The sequence below is a fragment of the Haemaphysalis longicornis genome, unplaced genomic scaffold, assembly GCF_048455015.1.
Source record: "Haemaphysalis longicornis isolate Haplotype H1 unplaced genomic scaffold, Haemaphysalis longicornis Haplotype H1 scaffold_4, whole genome shotgun sequence".
Lineage (NCBI taxonomy): Eukaryota > Metazoa > Arthropoda > Arachnida > Ixodida > Ixodidae > Haemaphysalis > Haemaphysalis longicornis.
Genome location: NW_027526361.1, coordinates 13818789 through 13839844, shown reverse-complemented (window position 1 = coordinate 13839844; position 21056 = coordinate 13818789). Strand labels below are relative to the sequence as shown.

At 46.3% G+C, this 21056-nt stretch overlaps 1 protein-coding gene across 3 annotated transcripts in view; it reads right to left on the bottom strand.

Annotated features, from left to right (window-relative positions):
* Dnz1 (DNZDHHC/NEW1 zinc finger protein 11) overlaps positions 1 to 21056 on the bottom strand; it is a 111336-nt gene that overhangs the window by 7796 nt on the left and 82484 nt on the right. Inside the window, exons 1-7 of one of the 3 annotated variants that reach the window (XM_077706018.1) lie at positions 19742 to 20248; positions 18760 to 18922; positions 17251 to 17357; positions 15822 to 15883; positions 9941 to 10037; positions 8050 to 8122; positions 3753 to 3861 (exon numbers count right to left, since the gene is read on the bottom strand). In XM_077706018.1, coding sequence (XP_077562144.1) covers positions 3753 to 3861; positions 8050 to 8122; positions 9941 to 10037; positions 15822 to 15883; positions 17251 to 17357; positions 18760 to 18922; positions 19742 to 19860 — 730 coding nt within the window. In that variant the 5' untranslated portion in view covers positions 19861 to 20248. Of the gene's footprint in view, positions 1 to 3752; positions 3862 to 8049; positions 8123 to 9940; positions 10038 to 15821; positions 15884 to 17250; positions 17358 to 18759; positions 18923 to 19118; positions 19617 to 19741; positions 20249 to 21056 lie in introns of those variants that run through there. The other 2 variants (XM_077706019.1, XM_077706020.1) reach the window with 2 other exon arrangements.

The following is a 21056-nucleotide window of genomic DNA, read 5'->3' as shown; positions in this document are numbered from 1 at the left end:
TCAGTAAAGTAGTGGCAATAGCTACTGTATTTATCCTTAAGTGCAAGAAATTCTTGGCGCAAAAGCTGGTGTGGAAAAGCTTTCTTGTCGTATTTTAACAGCGACAGGTCACATTTGACAGCACTATAGTCCCAAGGGGCTAAAGCGTCCGAGAAACTCAGAAGAGTTGTCGGGCATATCTTGAAAGAGTACAGAGTCATGTGCTCCTCCAAACGGAGGGCAAGAGGGCGGACCACTCTTGGTTTGTTCTCATAGACCTTCTTGTACTTACTTTCAAACAATTCTCTGGCACAAGGATGGTCATTTATGCATGCTATTTTGGCTGCATATACTCCAATTAGGTACGCTCGTTGGTACTGCAGAGGCCACTCATTGCACTCAACGTAAAGACTATCAACAGGGGAGGTACGATATGCACCTGACGCAAGTCTGAGGCCCAAGTTGTGCACTGGATCGAGTGAGGTGAGAACAGATTGGCGAGTTGACCCATAAACAATACAGCCATAATCAAGACAAGACCGTACAAGTGAGCCGTAAATTCGGAGCAAACATGCACGGTCGGCCCCCCATGACTTGTGCGACAAAATTTTCAATATGTTAAGTGTCCTCATGCAGGTCATTTTGAGTGTCTTTATGTGAGCCCCAAACGTTAATTTGGAGTCATAAATGATGCCCAAGAATTTGTGCTCACTGTGTACTGGAACGAGCATATCCCTGATTTTTATTGCAGGTTTGGCATGAATACCTCGTTTCCGCGTGAAACACACACATGCACACTTCTCAGGAGAGAAGCGAAAACCGTTTTCATCTGCCCATCGTTGCAACCGATTGACCGTAGTCTGGATTTGTCTTTCACAGACTGATTGGTTACATGACGAAAAGGCAATCTGCAGGTCATCGACGTAAAGGGAGTACATAACCGGTCGAGGAATAACCTTTGCCAAGGAATTTATTTTAATGGCGAAGAGTGTCACACTTAGCACACTGCCCTGAGGTACTCCATTTTCCTGGCTGAAAGAACGGGAGACTGCATTGCCCAGTCTCACAGTAAAGGTTCGTTCTTGAAGAAAATCTTGTACACATGAAAACATTCGCCTTCTGATTCCCATTGCTGCCATATCCTGCAGAATTCCATACCGCCAAGTGGTATCATAAGCCTTAGCCATATCAAAAAAGACAGCAAGGCAAAACTGGTTGTTAACGAAAGCATCTCGTATCATTGTTTCAAGCCGAACAAGGTGGTCAGTTGTAGACCGAAACTGCCGAAAACCACATTGAAACCTATCTAAGAAACCTGAACGTTCGAGAACAAAGATTAATCTAAAATTGACTATCCGCTCAAATGTCTTGCACAGACAACTGGTCAACGTTATGGGTCGGTAGCTTGATGGACAGTCGGGTGGCTTGCCATCTTTCAGTAACGGAATTACGACAGCCTTTTTCCATGCTTTGGGCAGCCTACCCGTTTTCCAGATTTCATTAAAGAACTTCAGAAGCACTTCTAAGCAGCTATCATTTAGGTGTTGTAGAAAGGCGTAGTGAATGAGGTCAGGGCCAACAGAAGTAGCCTTGCACTGAGCTAGTGCTCTTTTAAGTTCGTACAATGTAAATTCTTGGTTATAGTCTTCAGTGTTGTTGCTAGTATTTTTAATCCTGAGCTTTTCAGCACTAGCCTTATGTCTCATGAACTCTTGTGTGTAATTTTTATCGCTAGAAACATCTGAAAAGTGGGCACCTAAAACATCCGCTTGCGTTTGCAACAAATCGTTCCCACCGTCGGTAGAAAAAAGTGGTACCGTAAACCGTCTGTAGATGCCTTTGACTTTGCGTACATGGTCCCAGACTTTTTTTGCGGGAGTGGTAGTGTTTATTGTGCTTACAAAGTTTTGCCACGAGTTTCTTTTTGCTTCTTCTCTGATTTTTCTGGCAGCAGCTCGGGCAGCCTTAAAGCTCAGGCAGTTGTCCATGGTAGGGTACCGTCTGAACACACCCCAGGCCTTGTTTTGCTTTTTCCGGGCTTCGCGACAGGCATCATTCCACCACGGCTTTGGCCGCTTAGGGATTCGGCCAGATGATTGTGGGACGGCTACTTTAGCAGCTTTGACAAGTTCCTCGCAAATGTAGGCGTTTGCTTCGTCTATGGACATACTGCTCATGTCAAATCCCTCAAAACTGACCAGATCCTTAAACTTTCCCCAGTCTGCTCTCTCGAGCCTCCATCGGGGTGGACAGTTTTTGAGGGCTGGAAGTGGCTGCACGTCTCGCAACAAGGCGGGAAAGTGGTCACTTCCGTGTGGATCGTTCACTATACTCCACTCAAAGTCCATCTCGAGCTCTGGCGACCCAACACAAAGGTCTAGCGCAGAAAAGTTTCCCGTACCCGCAGAAAAATATGTCTTGTCTCCATTATTGAACACAAAAAGGCTGTTATTCATTAACCATTGTTCGATTTGTTTTCCCCGACTGTCGATTTTGTCACCTCCCCATAGGCAGTGATGGGCATTAAAGTCCCCCATAATAACAAATGGTGCAGGTAGTTGCTCAACAAGGTCATTAAGTTCCTGTAATGACTCATTATCAGATGGTGGCAGATAAAGTGAGACAACAGTGATCAGTTTGTTGACATAAACTTGTGCTGCAACGGCCTCCAGTGTAGTGTCAAGTTGTATTGACTTTAGAATTGTGCCCTGTGCCACAACCAAAGCCACACCCCCTGAAGCACGGGTGCTCTCTTCTCTGTCCTTTCTGAGGAGGTGATAACTACGGAGAATTTTATCATGTTTTTTTGTTAAATTTGTCTCCTGCAACGCCACCACTTGGGGCTCATATTCGTCTATCAACTTATGTATATCATCAATGTTATGAATTAAACCTCTACAGTTCCAGTGTATGAAGGGAACCGGCATTTTAGTTTTTTGGATGAGGTACAATTACTTTTTTTTTTTTTTTTTTACTTTTTGTCAGGTGGTTTCCTTGCAGGAGGTTCACTCCTTGCAGGGATCTTGGATGCATTCTTCCCAGTACCTTTAGAAGGCACGGGTAGGAGAGATGTAGAGTGTCTTCCAGTGCCCCTTTGGGGCCCTGAAAGGGACGAGGTGGAGGGAACAACGTCCAGGGCCTCCTCAGCCGGAGCAGAGAGGGCCGGTGGTTGCACAGCCTCGGGGGCCGGAGCGCGTGCAGTCGGCTGTGTGTGCCATGGCTTGGGCCACCGCAGCATAGCAGAGGTCTAAGTAGCCATGGTTTGCGTCGTTTTTTCAGTGATTAGTAGATCTCTCGAATGAGCAAAAATGCAGTAAATGGCAGCACTTTGCTGTTTAGTGGAAGAAAGATCGCCACAAGCCATCAACACATGCTGGTGCTCAATAGGCACCAGCGGCAATGCCTCGAAAATGCTTCACGAATATTCTGCTTTGAAAAATAATATTTTATTTCACCCCATTCCGCAGCCTCTCGTACAGTAGATTTCGACATTCGCACAACTGTATTTACAACTACTGGAAAAGAAGAAAATAAACAGGAACCTCAAAAGGTGTAAACAGCGCTAAGGAAGACGCCCCACAGAGAGAGGTACACAAGGACAGCCTTAGTCTTTGTGTATCTCTCTCTGTGTGGCGTCCAAGGGACCCAAGGAGTCTAAGGGAGCCGAGTGCTCCCTTAGCACAGTTTACGCCTTTTGAGAATATGCACCAATTCGCCCAACAAGTCCTTCTAAACAGAAATCCCTCTATAGGGGGAGAGAAAGACACACTCACCACGCCCGCACACTTCACTCAGGAGAGCCATTTTCGGTTTCCTAGCTCGGAAGGGGCCTTTCTTTTGCATCTGCTCAATGGCCGTCTCGTCCGAGAGAATGGCCTGCAACTGAAAGAAACATGCGTCATCAGGGCTCACACACAGCTGCTGCTATTTATCCCCAACATGTTCAACGAAAGGCAGTGGAACAATAAACAAAACGTCACAGCCACGCTAGGCAGGAAGCAGTTTTGCATTCCTAAGTCAACAGACTGTTACACCAAGCTCTTAATGCAGCAATTTCACATTCTTAGAAAAGGAAAGTTTTAACTTGCCTGTATATAGCACATTTGCATTCTGTACAGGCCACAAAGTTACAATGAAGATAATGGAAGGGCGACACCCCGCTACCTTCTGTGCAGGTACATGTCATTTAATGAGGGACACTATTGAACCACCACCACCAACACCACCACCACCACCACCATCATCAGCTTACTCAGGTCCACTTCCGGACGAAGGCCTCTCCCACTGACCTCCAACCTCTCCTGTTCTGCGCTGCTCGAGTCCACAGTTTACCCCCGAATTACTTTATTTCATCCCTCCATCGGGTTAATGGCCTTCCCCTTCTTCTATACCCATCTCTTGGTATCCACTCTGTTACCACAGCTATACGCCGGATGTCGGTTCGTCTCACTACATGGCCAGGCCAAGTCCGTTTATTTTTCTTCATCTGGACTATGATACCTTCTACTCTAGTTTGTTCTCTGATCCAGGTAGCTCGTTTCTTGTCCCTGAGTGTTACTATGAACACTATTCGTTCCATAGCCCGTTGAGCCGACCTAAGTTTGCTTTCTAGTTGTTTAGTAAGGTGCCAAGTTTCATTTCAGCTCAGTATGCCATCATCGGCAGTATGCACTGGTTGTAGATTTTTGTTTTGAGTGACACAGGTAGCTTACTTTTCATTATTTGGAAGTGATTGCCGAGTGCTCCCCAACCAATACCTATTCTGTGGCGGATTTCTCTCTCGTGGTTGGGATAAGCACTAACCATCTGTCCGAGGTAGTTATATTCGTTTACTTCTAGCATTTCGTTTCCTAAGCTGAAGAGGACATTTTTGGCATGCTTATTTCTCATTACTTTAGTTAATTCGTATTTATTTTTAGCCCCACAGCCGTATGTTCTGATTGTAGTTCCTCAAGCATTGTTTGCATGTGTTCTGCAGTCTCATTCAGCAAGACTATGTCATCCGCAAACCTCAAAAGGCTGAAGTGTTCTCTTTATCCTTAATCCTATGTTTTCCCAGTCAAGCTTTCAAAATACCCCCTCCAAACATGCCGTGAATAGTTTTGGCGAGTTGGCATCTCCCCGTCTTACTCCGTTTCGGATCGGGAATTTATCGCTTTGCTTGTGGAGGGTTATCCTGCCTGTGCATTCCTTATATATGTCTTGTAGAAGCCTTATGTAGGTCTCCTCTATCCCCTGGTCTTTAGTGCTCAGAGTCACTGCAGGCGTGACTCAAAGTCAGCGTCTGCTCAGTGTCACCGCAGGCGTGCACGGCAACGTCGTCCATGAAAAACTTCTCTCGCTTCCTCTCTCTTTTTCGTCTGGCTCTCTAAACCCAACCTTGGCATGCAGGTATGGAGTGCTGCCTGCTCCAAAAGTACCCATCATCCTGGATACCTAAGAGGCTACACTAGAAAGGTTCGAACCATGCTAGGAAGGCTCTTAGGGACACGAACAGCACTCCCTCTTCAGAGAAGGATGTGGCCACCCTGGTGTGGCAGTTGGCCGCCACCTCCCATGACTAAACAACTCAACTCTCGGCCCTCAGTAGCCAACAGCTGTAGAGCACCTGTCCACAGTGGAGGTCAGGCCAATGATACAGCAGAGAATGCTAAAGAATCTCTGGGCCCGGACAGGCCGCCTTTGGAACTTGACCACGGCAACGTTCAGCGCACGCACCTTGTCTAGTGAGGGAAGCTTAGCTGCACTACTAGAGGAGCTCTCAGACATTAGGTTGGATATTACAGGGTTAAGGGAAGTTAGAAGGGCAGGAGAAGGCTTCATGGAGGTCACTAGTGGGCATATTCTGTGCTTCAGTGGACTCCAAGAGAAGAGAGAACACAGGGTGGGATTTTTAATCCACAGAGAAATAGCAGGAAATGCGGAGGATTTTTTCAGCATTAGCGAGAGAGTCGCAGCTGTTGTAATCAAGCTAAACAAGCGATACAAGTTATAGATGGTAAAGGCCCCCATGCGCCAAAAACCAGTAATGATGATGAAGCCTACTAGGACGTCGAATCAGCAATGAAGAAGGCAACAGCACACTTCACGTTTGTGATGGGAGACTTTGACGCAAAGGTCAGAACGAAGCAAAATGGGAGAAAGGTCAGTGGGAAACTCGGTGCAGACAATCGCAACAGTCGAGGAGATACACTGGTGGGATTCGCAGAGAGAAATAACCTGAGGTTGAACACATTCTTTTAAAAATGAAAGAATAGGAAATGGACATGGAAAAGTCCCAATGGTACAACAAAAAATGAAATTGACTTCATTTAAGGTGACAACCCAGGTATTGTGAAAGACGTAGAGGTGCTAAGTCAGATTCGGAGCAGCGATCATAGGATGGTTAGATGCAAGCTAAGGCTGAATTTCACAAGAGAGAGGAGGAAACTCTTGAAAACTAAGAAACCCCGCACGGAGTCAGTCAGGACCAGATAGCAGGAGTTTAAAATAACTCTTCAAAACAAATTCGCGCATCCAGACCAACACAATGATGTCAGTGTAGACAAGCTAAATGACAATCTAACATCGGCAATCAGAGAAGCAGCAGCAGCTGTGGGAGAAGCAACATGTAGGGAACAAACTGAAAAACTAAGAAAACGAAGGAACTAAGTACCAAATGTAAGAACATGAAAATGTCAAGTACAGCAGATCAGATTGAATTAGCCGAGCTGTCGAAACGGATTAACAGAAGTAAAACAAACGACATTAGTGCATGCGCACTGCAGTGATCGCATGGCAGCGATCAAGGAAATGCTGCAAATAGGGGGAAGCTTGAAAGCAATTAAGAGAAAGCTAGCCATTGGCGAAGACAGGATGTATGCACTCAGAGACGAGCAGGGAAACATTAGTACTCACAATTTGGACGAGATAATAAAGGTAGCAGAATGATTCTACACCAGGCTGTATGGCAGCGACATTAGACCAGGGGAAACTACTGACAGTGCAAGCTCAACTTGCAATGTCCCACTAGTAAGTGAAGAGGAGGTAGGAAAGGCTCTCAAAAGCATGAAAAGAGGAAAAGCTGCAAGTGACAATGGCATAACTGTGGACCTTTTGAAGGAGGGAGGGAAGATTGTACTGGAAAAGCTTGCTGTACTATTTTCGGAATGCTTGAAAACTCAAAAAGTGCCCATAGCCTGGAACGACACCAACATTATCCTGATTCACAAGGGAGATCGCAAGGACCTCAAGAATTACAGACCCATCAGCCTGCTCTCAGCTGTTTACAAGCTGTTTACCAAAGTGTTAGCCGCATAGGTGACAGCCCGGATTTCCAACAACCCAGAGAGCAGGCTGGGTTTAGGAAAGGGTACGCAACCATGGATAACATCCATGTTGGCAATCAAGTGATAGAAAAATCCACAGAATACACTAAACCCCTTGACAGAGCATTTATAGATTGAGGAAACATTTGATTCCGTGCCCACCACAGCCGTGCTATAATCACTAAACAGATCACCAAGGATGGTAAATAAGTGGTGGCCTGCAGCTTGTGTGCTTGTCAGCCGGTTGCGATTTTGTCAGTCACCAGTGAACGCCCACTCTATTTGCCCTCTACAGTTCGAGATGTCGCATAATAAATACAGCCCCCTTCCTGCATTCCCCTTCCCCACGGGCGGGAACCTGCACCTGCATTTATTGGGATGACTGCATTTTTAAGTTACTCTAGAAAGCCTCCTCGTGTTTCTAAAAAAAATACTTAGTGATTTTACGCGTTTACGCATTCAAGCTACACTTGGGCCACGAGATGCGCCATAGGAGAGAGTGCTCAGGATTAATTTCAGCTACGGGGAAATCCTTAACGTGTGCCGAAATCTTGACACACGGGTGCTTTCATTTTTTGCCTCCATTCCTTCTGTTTCTTATGGTTATGATACAGTTCAGCTTCAACCCTAGCTAAACCAGTGGCCTTGGTGCTGTTCTCGGTTATGCTTCCGGTCAGACAGCCCAAGACACTCAGCTGCCGGAAAAAAAGGCCTGTAAGTTGGACAGACGGGGATAGGGGGTTAAGATGGCTTGTGTACTTACTTGGTCACACATGATGGCAATGACGAAGACCCCAAAGAGAATGCTCTCCACCAGAAGGCAGACCGAATGAATCCTAGCAGCAATGAAACCACAAGAGGTTATTCATCTTCCAGTTGCTCTGCGTCCAGAGACAATGGCCACACTGGCACCACAAGGTGCCCAGAATTGGCTAGATAATAGCTGCACAACCTCTCCCTATGAAACCCGGGAATCGACAACACCCCAACTGAAATTTGAGAGCTCATTTCAGCTCTCACATACCAGCAATTGATGCCACATCAGGTAGTCATACACGAATTAGTTGGCACAAGAATTTTGGGGAACGGGCCCTACCCCCCCCAGCCACTTGCCAACTCAAGCTCTATGATCTGTCCAGACTGTTCCCTTAACCAAGAGATTCCTTAACCTTAGCCTTAATTTTAATTGAGCCATACAGGGTTTGCCCCACCAGCCAGTAATGCCCTTGTCAAGAAACACGTAACCATGCCCTGACCTTGGCCCACTAAGTGAGTTTTTAAAGGCAAGCAAAGATGGCAAGTAGGTGTGCTATCACCACACACCTGTTCATACTTGTGCATATTTGTATCCAAAGGAGTTTGCTTTGCGTGCAACTCTGCAAGACCAGTCTTGAATTAAATTAGTATCAAAATGCAACTGAGTCCAGTTGCCTGTTCCACTGAGGGCCCCAAGAGTTCATCAGAAATTTAAAGGCTCGGCTGGCCGGGTGCCACATTGCCAAAACACACCTTCCACAAGCACAAGCCCAGTGAACAGTGACAAGATAATATGAAATAATTTAAAGGGCAGCTATCAGAGGCAGTAAACATGTGTATAATGTATTTTACACTATGTAAATGTAGCAAAGGTTTGCAAAAACTAGTTCAAAACAGATTCCATGCTGGTGTTCAAGCTAGGGTACTCCAGTATATGACAGCTCTGCCAGACCAACACACCGATTGTTTATTGAATCCAAAGGGTCTTTCCACCCAACACTAAAATTTTCATTGCATTGCAGTACTGTGGGCCATGGACTTGTATAGAATGTGCTTGATCAATGTGAAAACAGGCCACACTAGGCTTTCGCAGCACGAAAAGCCTAGAGACCGCACGAAATCACACACATCTTTTTACATTTACTGTGCTCCTGTTGCATGGCACTCTCTCCACCTTTCCATTCACTTGTACTATTAGTATTACTACGCTTTCACTTCAACCTACCTAAATTTGCATTTCCATTGTCTCCACATGAATATAAGCAAAGTGCAAGTTAAGGTCCCGTTGCTAAGCTTATGGGAGCTTTTTTTGTTTGTTTTTCGTTTCAACAATGGCACCTTATTTACACATCTGATCTCTCGCACTAACATTGCTAAATTTTAAATTTTACCACTTCACTGCCAGAACATCGCACACACTTACTGCGAGTGCATGCCTGCACACGGTTCACCGTAACAGTTTTTAGCAAGTAAGATGTCTCACTTCTACTAATTCACAATTATTTTTGTTTCAAATTATTTTCATTTGATCGGCATTGTAAATTGGAAACCCAGACACTGCAAGCACATGAAATGAAAGGATGTCTGCACTTCAAAATTCCACTGCAGAGGTGCAAAAATTGACTTCCTAACCTTCAAACTAGTCTGTTATATCCAAATGTATGTTGTAACAGAATCTGCAGTAAAAGAAGGTGAATCAATACAGACTAAACATCACAAATAAGTATGTTGTATCCAAATATCTGTTGTAAGCAGGTTTGTTGTAATGAGGTTACACTGTACATCTACCTTCTTGACTTTGTCAGCGCTGCGCTGTGAATACCGTTTAAAATGATTGCCACCATGCCCGAACCGCATCAAGACACATGAGCGTGCTTGGAAAGTGATGGAATTCTTACACTCTGTTTTGCTTGTAAGCAGCGTTATGGATACAGCTCGCACATTCCACGTTCCATGACACGGCCACTATGACGATTATGTACAGGCACCCCAATCCTGCAACAGTGAAAGCACAGGCATGAAACGGCAGATCCTGACCACTAAGCCTATGTTGCTACACTGAGAACTGTTACAGGTGACGACAGCAACAATAAAAACAGCGATAGCCTCTGCCTAATAATCCTGTCCATAATCATTCACAACTGATCACTGTCCACTACGTCTCTTTCTAACATACCAAGTTCCATGTCACCTGGTAGAAAAATTAACTACCACATTTTTAAGGCAATATGATCCAGCATGTCTTGTGGTTGGGAGCATATGATGCTGCGAAATTCTGACAATGCTTACCCTGATACCCCCACTTAACAATAAACTGCAACACGTTTGGCCATTAGAAATAGTCTATGACCATCCGAAGCTGCACTGGATGGGGTGCAACTGAAATGACTTAAACCACAGCTTGCAGTGCTTAGAAATTCCTACTCACTTCCCTTATCATATACATGAGCTTTTAAGTGCAGAGCACTTTAGAAGCCCGGCTTGTTGTCGTAGCTCATCCACGGTCACACTATCTAGCCACCGCAATCACGTGGCGTCACGGACCCAAACAGAGTCCCGCGGCGTCACGCTCCAAAACAGAGGCTTCGAAAAGATATCCGGTTGTCCCTCAATTCAGCCTTCCGGCCAGGAGTGAAGAGGATAGTACTTGAATAAAAGGTGTACATATGCAGAACCGTTGATTGATTGATTGTAGGGTTTAACGCGCCGACGCAACGCAGGCGATGAGGCGCGCCGTAGTGGAGGGCTCCGGATTAATTTTGACCACCTGGGGATCTTTATCGGGCGCCGAAATCTCGTACACACAGGCATTTTTGCTTTTCGCCTCCATCAGAAAAGCGACCGCCGCAGCCGGGAATCGAACCCGCGACCTCGTGTTCAGCAGCGCAACGCCTTAGCCACTGAGCCACCGCGGCGTGTTGCAGAACCGTTGGAAACTCCTGGAACCGCTGGCACTTGTCATGCCCATATTATTTAGCGCAAAGAAAACTACAGGTACGTATGAGGCAAAACATATGTAATTAGCCGACAATCCCCAGGTCCATTTATTTAGGAATGCTCATTGGGTTTGTTTTTACAATAGTAAGTTAAAAAAGTGGCCGCTAATGAAAAAAAAAAAAATACGTGTCCAAAATGGCGCAGAAAGGCTCGAGCACGTTCGAGGTGAAAGCAAGCACAAAAAGAACAGAACTCCCGCTCGAGCTGTTCAAGGCAGAGGGTGCGTGAGCACTGCGAAGGTGGAAAAATTGAATAGCATTGAACAAACGTCGGTTCAATTCATCAAGAGAGGAGTGAGAGAGAGAGAGAGAGAGGGGAAGAGCGTGAGGGGCGGCAGCAAAGAGTGGAGAGTGGCACCACAGCCTCTACGGCGAATCACTCTTCCGCACTTTTGACAGCTCTCACGTTGAGCGGAACTGCTTTAATTTTGGGGGGCTGAGTACGGTCCTGAAAGGCAGCTGTGGCTCACACTGTTATCAGCATGACTTAATACAAATTATGTTATGTCTGGCTGTTAAGATGACCCTATAACAGAGACAAATTTCGAATTACATAAGTAGCAATTGCAGTTTAAGAACAAATGACAAGATTACACTATATTAACGGCCACACAGGTATGAGAAGATAGCCGTACGTCAAGTTGCAATGCAAACTTTCCAAACAACATGGTTGTCAGCCACAAAAAAACTAATCCATGTAGGAATATTGAAATAATTTTTTTACTCTTACTTCATTTTGTAGCCTCATGAACAAACAAGTCACTAAAAACAGTTTACACAACCAGAGCCCTCATTTGTGCCAAAATTTGACCTCCACGGCAAAAAAAAAAAAAGACATTTTTCATCGAAGAAGCCGTGTTCAGGCTTTGTTTAGCCATCTCTGCCACTTGCAATACTGAATAGTTGTGACGTAAAGTGGAAAAAAGACATCGCTGCAGCTTCATTTTCTTTAAGGGCCATTTGAAGAGAAAATTTCGACCTTTTAAAAATGCTATTTTCATACATCGTCTCACTAAAAAGACTGCAAGTTACGAAATATGATGCCTGAAATATGCACCCCTACACTGCAAGCGACTGCCAAAGATCGCCAATTTTGAAATTGATATTGAGAAAAGAACGGTTATTACAGCCATGTGCAAGTGACGTCGGAGCTCGCCAAGTGAGCGTTGCGAGCAATCCCAGCTAGCCAAATGCAGGGTTGAGTGTGAAGCTGGACTGGTTTTCCAACTGCTTGGACAGCTGGCATACAGAACCAGCTAGGCTAGTGTCACTTCCACATCATGGCACACTCTGATGACAGGTGCAGCGCTGTCTGCTATGGGCTATTTTAACTGGGCACATGGGTCTCTGGAACCGAAAAATTGCCCAAAAAAGCATTTTTCCAGGTATCACTTTTCTCTTGATTTGCACAGTTTTTCCTCCAGAAGTTCTGCACCCGGAACAGTTCCAGGTACTTATAAAAGCTATAGAGGGGAGGGCCGATTTCAACAAAAAAGTAACAATTTTTTCATAATTCCACACTTCTTCGCCACGAGTGGTGTCGCAGTGATAGGAAATTGTCAGGAGGTACATCCCAGCATGTAGTGCAGCTAGGAAAATCATTTCTTTTGCGCTGTGAAGTGGAATGTTTAAACCATACAATAGGGAAGCAGATCTTGCATTTTGTGCTTCAGTCGCTGTTTAATTAGCATTGTTTTCAGTTGGTTAGCAGATGTACTTCAAACATAGAAGCTAGAATCGATGTAAACTTGTATGTGATTACAAAACAAAAAATACTGCTTCCCACACTTCATTCTCCACAACTTCTGGTATCTATCGATGCCTTGCTGGTAATTTTTTGTCGAATAGTTTATTCCCTATTGTTCTGAAGAACAATCAAGGAAGGCTTTTAATTAAGTCAGGAACTACTTACCCAACAACAAAAATAAATGGACTTTTGAAATCAGCTAAAAGACTGAACAAGCCCATGAAGTTTCATCAAAATTGGTTAGAAAGCAAAAAAAAAAAAATAGCTTCTAGGACCAGTGTGCCCCCTTAACCCTCTGCAGTCTGTTGTTGGGCCATGCCCGACATGGCTGTAGCAATCCGCTGTCAGGGTACGCCCGACTTGGGTGTTCAAGGAGCCATGAAGAGAAAATGCAAGTTGGTTTTATTCGAAAGATTTCGTGTTTTATAGTGCCCCCAGCGCTTGTCCGGATACAAACGGTGCTTTATTCACTGAGAAATTAAACAATTTAGGTTAAAATTTTGATTTTCCCGCTCAATCGTGCGTTTTCGTGGTCCCAAGTGACATCACTGAAACCGACCGCTCTGCAGCCTAGAGTACCTTCATTCACGCATCCGCCGTACAGGGTAGGGACACGTATACGCTGGCGCCGCCATTTTCAGTTGCTCGCTCGCCGCCGAAGCAAGTCATTGTGTCAAAATCGCGCTAAAATTATCGCCGCAACGCGGTTTACTGAAAAAGTTTGAATCATATTGTCTGTTTCGCGTTGCTAGGTCTCGTGGGAAACGAAAAGAATAACGCGTTGAGCCCGTTGGCCCAATTGCGGCGGCACGGGACCGTTCAAAGGTTGTCTCCACCCTGTACAGCGGTGTTGGTTTGTTCCCGCGTTTCTTTACGTTCCATAACCTAGATGGCGCCACCATACCGTGGCAAGCGTTTGGTTTGTTTTTGCCCGCATTTAACCTGGCTTGTTTTTGTTCTGGGAGAAAATATTCATTCCCTGAAACAGTGCTCGCTCGACAAATGGGGTCACGTAAGACACCGTTGCTTGCGTCAATCGGCCAGTGTCGTTTGAGACAACCCCAAGCCCCGTAGTGCTGTGCAGCGAAACCAAAGCATGCTGTGCGCAGTACGAAGTATGAACAGCAGAACGCATCAGTACTTCTATGTTTACATGTGCTTTCGTAACTTCCACTGTTTGTCCCATCATTCTTATTGCTTTGTAAAGAATGTGCCCTAAATTTAAGCGCAAATCGCTCGTTCGTCTAGTTTGTAAGTTCTACCTAATTTGCGTCTGCTTCTGCCAGCCTCCGCCAATCGCAGAGCTTAGCTCATGTGACGACATAGGTTCTGTTGCGGGAAATGAGCTGGTGGGTCGCATGACCATTCCCGTTTTTCCTAATTATGTAGCTTATTTGAGCGAAGTTTACGTTAAAAGTGGTGTCAGTATGATTCTAACGAGACAATCTTTTGAATGAACCGAACTTGTGTTTTCTCTTCATGGCTCCTTTCAAGGCTAAATTTCACGGCTTTTCTCACAAGTGGGTAAAAGGTCCAAACTGTAAAGGGTTAAACTTTAGTAACCGTGTGTTATTCAAATAACACAAAGCTATTAATCATGTCCTTGTCGCTGTAGTGGCATATACAGCTGGTTACGATTAAAATTTGGGCCAAGTGTCACTGCACTTGCCCTCCAATTATGTTTCAGCCTCAACTCCTCAGAAAGCTAAAAGTCATGTTTTTTGTTTTTAAAGAGACGCTTTATATGCCTCACTGAGGCGTTCGATGTAGCGGCAAAATGCATTGCAGGAAAGCCAACTTTACACAGAGGGTTTCACAAAATGATGGTGGTGATGATGATGATAAACGAAGGCACACCAAGCGCCTCAAGAAAAAATCCCGGGCCATCTACACTAACGTGAAACCTGGGGAGGGGCAAAGCATGCAGTGTATAAGTTGTAATGAACTGCGACCGATGCTCGGGACGCCATGTTTTATTCTGCCCCCGAACGAGCTCCGCGCTTCTTCCTCTTCTTCCAATCGGCGGCCATCCTCTTTGGCTTAGCGAGAGATTGGCCGCTAACCTGGCTTTCAGCTTTTGCTTTGCAATTCTTCATGCCTTCACAAGGTGTATTCTTGGTGCCTTGGCGTTTTTGCCAACGGAGATGAAACCATTGCGGGGTAGAGGTATACAGCTTTGCTGTAAAAGTCTCTTGCCTTTGAAGCCCAAAGCTCTCTAGCGTGAGGCGTAAACGAGCGCCCCGGTGTTTTTTTAGTACGCATTATGTTCTAGCGCGAGGCGTAAATGAGTGTCCCTGTGTTTTAATACTGTGACTACATGAGACGATGGTTACGACGACGACGACATGAGACGCCAACAGCCCCAGCCCCTAAGGGGCTTCGCCCCTAAAGAACGCTTCCTGTGGTTGGAATCGAACCTGTGTTCCTTGCGTTATGAAGCCGCCGTCTATCCGATTGCGCCATTCCAACACAATCGAAACAGCTTTGCGTCGTTTTAACCATCTTTCTCTACAGAAAGGGGCTTTAATTTTTTGTCAGTAGCCATCATATCATGAAAGCACAAAACCAAAAGCTCCGGCTGAACTGAAACTAGCTGTTGCATCCAAACTCCATAAATAGCTGCGAAAGCTCACTTCCTATCCCAAACTGCAGCATGCCACGACATGGCAGTGTGGTAACCCTGTGAATATGGTCACAGAAATAAAGGAAGGTTATAACATGCCAAGCATGTGCGAAGACATGCCAAGGCGTCAATGATATGCCAAGATGTACACAATTGATGGGAAGGATGGTGTAAGGGAAGCATCACTTTCAAATGTGCCATTACCAATGCTGTTGAGTGCATTGTGTTCAACTATGTGGACACCCCACAGTATGGCTAAAACAAGTCCCACTACGTAGTAACAGAACTGCTTTCCACCACTGCAGCTGGCGCCAACTTTCCGCTCAAATTATGCAGACCTGACCCACTCGCACTTCTCGGTACATTGAGGGTGAAAAGGGGGCAAATTTCTTTCAATACAGGTGACAGCTTACCGACATACAGAAGAAACTGAATGAAGTACTTCTGGTTCTGTTCTCCAACACAATTGTTGATCCTGAAACGAGATATGAGACAGAGCAGTAAGGGCTGAAATGGCACAGCAGAATACCCTGTTATGCTTGAGCACCATTAGCATTTAAAGAAAAGTGGTGTGTGACAAAAACCTTTCAGACAATATTTTCATAAGTACAATGTTCACATGAACAGGTAGTGTCACTTAAATACCTTAAAACTTGCCTGTGCAAAAACAGTGGTGGTTAGTTGGATAAAATGTGAGCAATGAAATTAGCCTTACTAAGCCTCAGTGCTTGCCAACCCCTCCCCCCCCCTCCCCCCCTCCCCTTTTGGCCATGCCCTAAGACAGCGATTCTCAAACATAGGTTCATTGAAGACCCCTTCTGGGCGTGCATAAGTGGTGGGTGGGACCCCACAATGAAATGTGTTGATTCGTGCCATATTGTCAAGCGATTTTCTCTTGCACCTAGTCACCCTAATACCTAAAAAAGTATGCCTGCTCTTTGTATGCTGACTTTTCTGCACAGCTTTCGTGCTGCGCAAAAAGCCGACTTCGAAACGTGTGCCATGTGAAGCCAGCTGCACTCAAATTTCACCTCGGCCAAATCTACTTTGAACGTACAGTAAGCCCCACCATAGCAACTTGAACATGACTGGTAACCCCATGAAATGCATGGTTAATTAGCTTGAAATAGAAACAGTTGATATAGCTCTGTCACAGGTGACGCTGAACCTACCGGCAGATTGCGCAAACAGCCATGAAGAGGAAGTAACATTGGGGCCGGCCTTACGTTTTTTCCTGTGGCCAATTAGGAGAAGCAGCTGAGAACCAGGAGAAAAGCACTAGGAGCGCTTCTCCTGGGACTGCGGTGAGGGCGAAGCAATGTGCACAGGTCTGCTTCGGCTGGTCGGATGCATGCGGCCACTTGCTGGTTGGCGGCGCCAGCTGGAATGTCACTTCAGCCTGGCCGTAATGGCCATGCTCCTATCAATTTCAGTTTCAAAATCCTCTATTGTTGATAGTCGTTTCTGCCGCGGATACGCACATTTCAGCTGTCATATTTTGTATCTTGCCATATTTTCAGGCAGACTGTATGGAAATAATGTTTTCAAGAGGTTGAAATTTTGAGTGCAGTTGGCCATAAAGCGTAAGCGCCATGCAGCGAGGCCAGTTTTTACATTGCCAGAAAGGTTTGGCAACGAGAAAGGAGTGGTGGGGGGGAGGAAAGTTTTGGGGAGGGCTTCGTGGAGCCCTTGAAATGCCTTCGCAGAGCCCCTTTAAAGGAGCGCTGACCCAAAGTGTCCATGCACCTCTCTTCTTGGCTGAAAGACGAGCAGGGAGGCCATTGAAAGCGGCATGCTGCTGTCATGCAGTGCTTGAAATGTGTGCAGTTGCCTGGGACTAACCATGGGCAGTGGTGGTCCATTCTCCGAATGCACCGCTGACATATTCTGCAGTGGTGTGCCCGTGGTGGCCTGTAGGTCTCACACCGGGAACAGATGGTCCAGTCACCCTGCCACAAACGACAGCTTCAGGTTTGATGTGGGCATTCTGGAGCTGAAAAGAGCTCTTAAGCAACGAATTAGCCGCATGCAAGACTTTGAAATGATGCCAACATGGCACATGCTTTGCAAAAAGAAATAAAACGAAGACACTTTCTTGTAAGTATTCAGTGACACTGGAAAAAAAGGTAGCCTGAGAGTAAAACAAAGCGTCCTTGTCTTTATGTTCATTTTGCTGCAATTATGTCGAACCTTTTGATTCATTGACCCTAGGTTTTAATATGCCGACACAACGCAGGCGATGAGGCGCGCCTTAAGGAGGGCTCCGGATTAATTTTGACCATCTGGGGATCTTTAACATGTGCCAAAATCTCGAACACACGGGCATTTTCGCTATTCGCCTTTATCAGAAAAGCGGCCACCGTGGCCAAGAATCGAACTTACGTCCTCATGCTCAGCAGCGCGACGCCTTAGTCACTGAGCCGCCGCGGTAGGTTATGTTGAACTTTCTGGTTGGAGGAGGAGTACCACATTTTGGAGAGTTTTAGCAGCAATTTCTTTTTTTTGTCTGCACAGGTGGCGTTTAGAGTTGAAATTTCACACTGAAACGGTGACTAGCAGGAGATTGTAATAATATTAAATTGGCGATTTTCTTCCATTATATGCCGCAGCTTTGCACTGATATTTGAAAACGGACTGCTTGTCCAACAAACTTTGAATATTATGAAACATGGCTGTAAGAAATGTGCACAATATGCCATTACGAAAGTATTCATGACTAATCTGAAGGCGCGCTGATAGAGAAAGGTTAGTAACGTGCACTCACTTTCAACAGCGCCGCTACATGTACAGCCGGCCAATTTTTTAGCAATATCACGGGAGCTTCGACCGCACGTGGGTTAGTGCCTTGTCACGGTAGAAAGCGGCAAACGAGCAAGAGTACATCGCATGCGCAGAATGATCCCAGCAGTGCAACCGTCGTCTGCTAGGCTGTTCCCGCAAGCACAACACAACCCCTTCCCCTGATAATCAGCCGGCTATCTTGATTGCCGGAGCTGTGACAGTAATTTTACATGCTCCTTGTTCACAGCAAGGCGGCTGATAACCAGTGGAAAGGGGCTGTCTCGTGCTTGCGGGAACAGCCTAGCAGACTACGGTTGCACTGGCGGGATCGCTCTGCGCATGCGATGTACTCTCACTCGTTTACCACTTTCTTCCGTGATAAGGCACTGACCCACGTGCCGGTCGGGGCTCCCGTGATATTGCTAAAAATTGGCCATTTACAAAGCCATTTCACTGTCTTTTAGGCGGGCGCATAAAGACCAGCTGGACGAGAGCTTCTTGAAAACATTTCCTTCCGCGTGTGCCGCACATGAAGAGACTTGATCAGTGCAAGAAATGGGTGCCCCTTACCTTGTCATCGGAAGGCTTGTTGGCCCTCAGCGCATCCGAGAAATCCAAATTCGTCTCTGGGAGAGGGACCGTCCCAGGATCTGAGAATACTGCTCGCGTGTGCGCCACTAGCGTCAAGAAGACGAGGATGTTGAAGCACACCACATTGAATGCGCCCCACAGGCTGGAAAGGCACCAGAAAACACGTGACAGGGAAATGTGCTTCAAACATCGAGGTTCAAGAAATTTTTCACAGGCTGAAATACAGCATTAAAGAAGAGGGAGAGGGCAAGTACTAGGCGGCAGAGAGGGAACCACCCCCCCAAGAAATAAGTCCACAGAATTCTTAACAAATGCTGCTTATGACAAAGAACATTTACCGTTTTAGGTAATCTCGTCGAGTTCGGGACTTAGTCATTACGTCAAAGCAAGAACAATTTGATGAGCCGACATAACTCTCGAGATGGCTAGTTACCGAAACACCCCGGCTAGTGGTAGCCAGGTAGCGGTACTGTCTTTTGGGTAAAAGTCATGACAGACTGCTCTCAGCGCGAGTTGTGAGGTGGGCACGTGACACACTACGAATTGCCGCGTAGGGGCTCGAGAGATTTGGTGACTATGGATTGGTGGGTAGGGGGAGATTTGGTGACGTTTACGAGACCACTGCCCTCGACGGTGCCACCACCTTAGCATTAAAAGGTATCGACTGAACCAAAAAGTACTCAAGCCCCATAATCCACCACTGTAAATTCACCCCTTAGCATAACTTGGATTAACTGAGGTAGCGAACGGACCGCGGCTAAACACGCCAATGTCAGGTGAATAATAGGCTGTGGTGATACTACGCAGCATTTCCATCATGTAACCCCGCGCACGTCTGAAGTCTACAAAGTTTACGCCCTGAAGGGGGATATCACCGAGAATACGCACTTTTTCAAGGTCTCGATCGAGCCACTCGTAGCGCATGCGACAAATCCGGTGACACGTAGAGAAGTTTACGCACCTTGTGTACATCGTCGGAATGACCATCCACTCGACAACGGCATAATCGGCGTATATAATTGATCCATAAGTGGAACACACGCAAAGAAAACCACAGAAATCGTAACGCCACACTACCATCGTTATGATGGCAACATGTCAACGATCATCCCTGCTTTTACGATACACACTTGATTAGAGTCGGTTGTTCGCACGTCTTGGGCGAGGTCACAGCCATTAGAGTTTCACAGCGCGTAAATAACACGATGTCGACGTATACGCAATTCACGCATGGTTAACAGTAAAATGATAAAGTTACTCAACAGCGCGACGCATACCAATGCGAAACCGCCTGACCACAGCCACAGGACTCGGAGGGTTGGATGATGATGATGGTGGTGAACGAAACAATCAATACAATCGGACGATCGAAGGGGATTCCGCGTAGGCTTGGTCACCGTCGTGACATGTTAAACCCGTTCTGGGATGCTCTCTGCGATAGGATTTTACAATTACCAACGGAGGAGACTTTCCGCAGCGCTACCACATGTGTTTACAATCACTGTTATCGTCCGTCGCTACGTGCGTTGGGGTTGCCAAATTGCCAGCTGTGCCAGTTGTGCCTGTGCTACCCTATTCTAGCCACTGTAGTTGTGCGGACTGCTGCAGCTGGCTTGCGCGTCTACTTTGGGCGCGCCATCCGCGTTCGCCAACTTCCGTATCGAAACAGTATAGTACCACCCTCCAGTCATGCAACTGGAGGGTGGTACAGTTTCGTCAGTTTCGTCTACGTGCCGTCGAGCACAACGTCACCCTAGTACTAACATTTCCCAGCGGCCACTCAACCATATCACCGCAACTGTGAACTCGCAAATGCTACCGCCGAATTCGTAAATGTGACTTGAACCGGTCTTGACTTGCGGCCGTCTCAAGACGGCACCGCCGCGATTCATAGACCCTCCGTGTCTTCAACGCTACTTGAGGCGACCTTGGCTTGGAGAAAAAACGAGGCAAATTTCAAGTCGCGGCCGTAGCTAGCTTGAAGATGACTTCGGCTGCTTTTCCAACATGGCGACGTACAGGTCGGATCTAATGCAGCGGCTGTCTGCATTCGAGTTCGCGTGCCGAGCCACGGATTTGGTTTTTGGCAGCATTTATGAACTGCCGAAAATTCCGCGGCCACTTCTTCGTGACCGCTTGAACCCGATGGAGCTGTACGACGAGGTGCAGTTCCTGTCGCGGTACAGGTTCACCAAGGCGACCGTGCGTGATCTGCTGCGCATGCTTCCCCTGGAAGAAAACGCGGACAAGCGTGGGCAACCGCTCACCCCGATGCT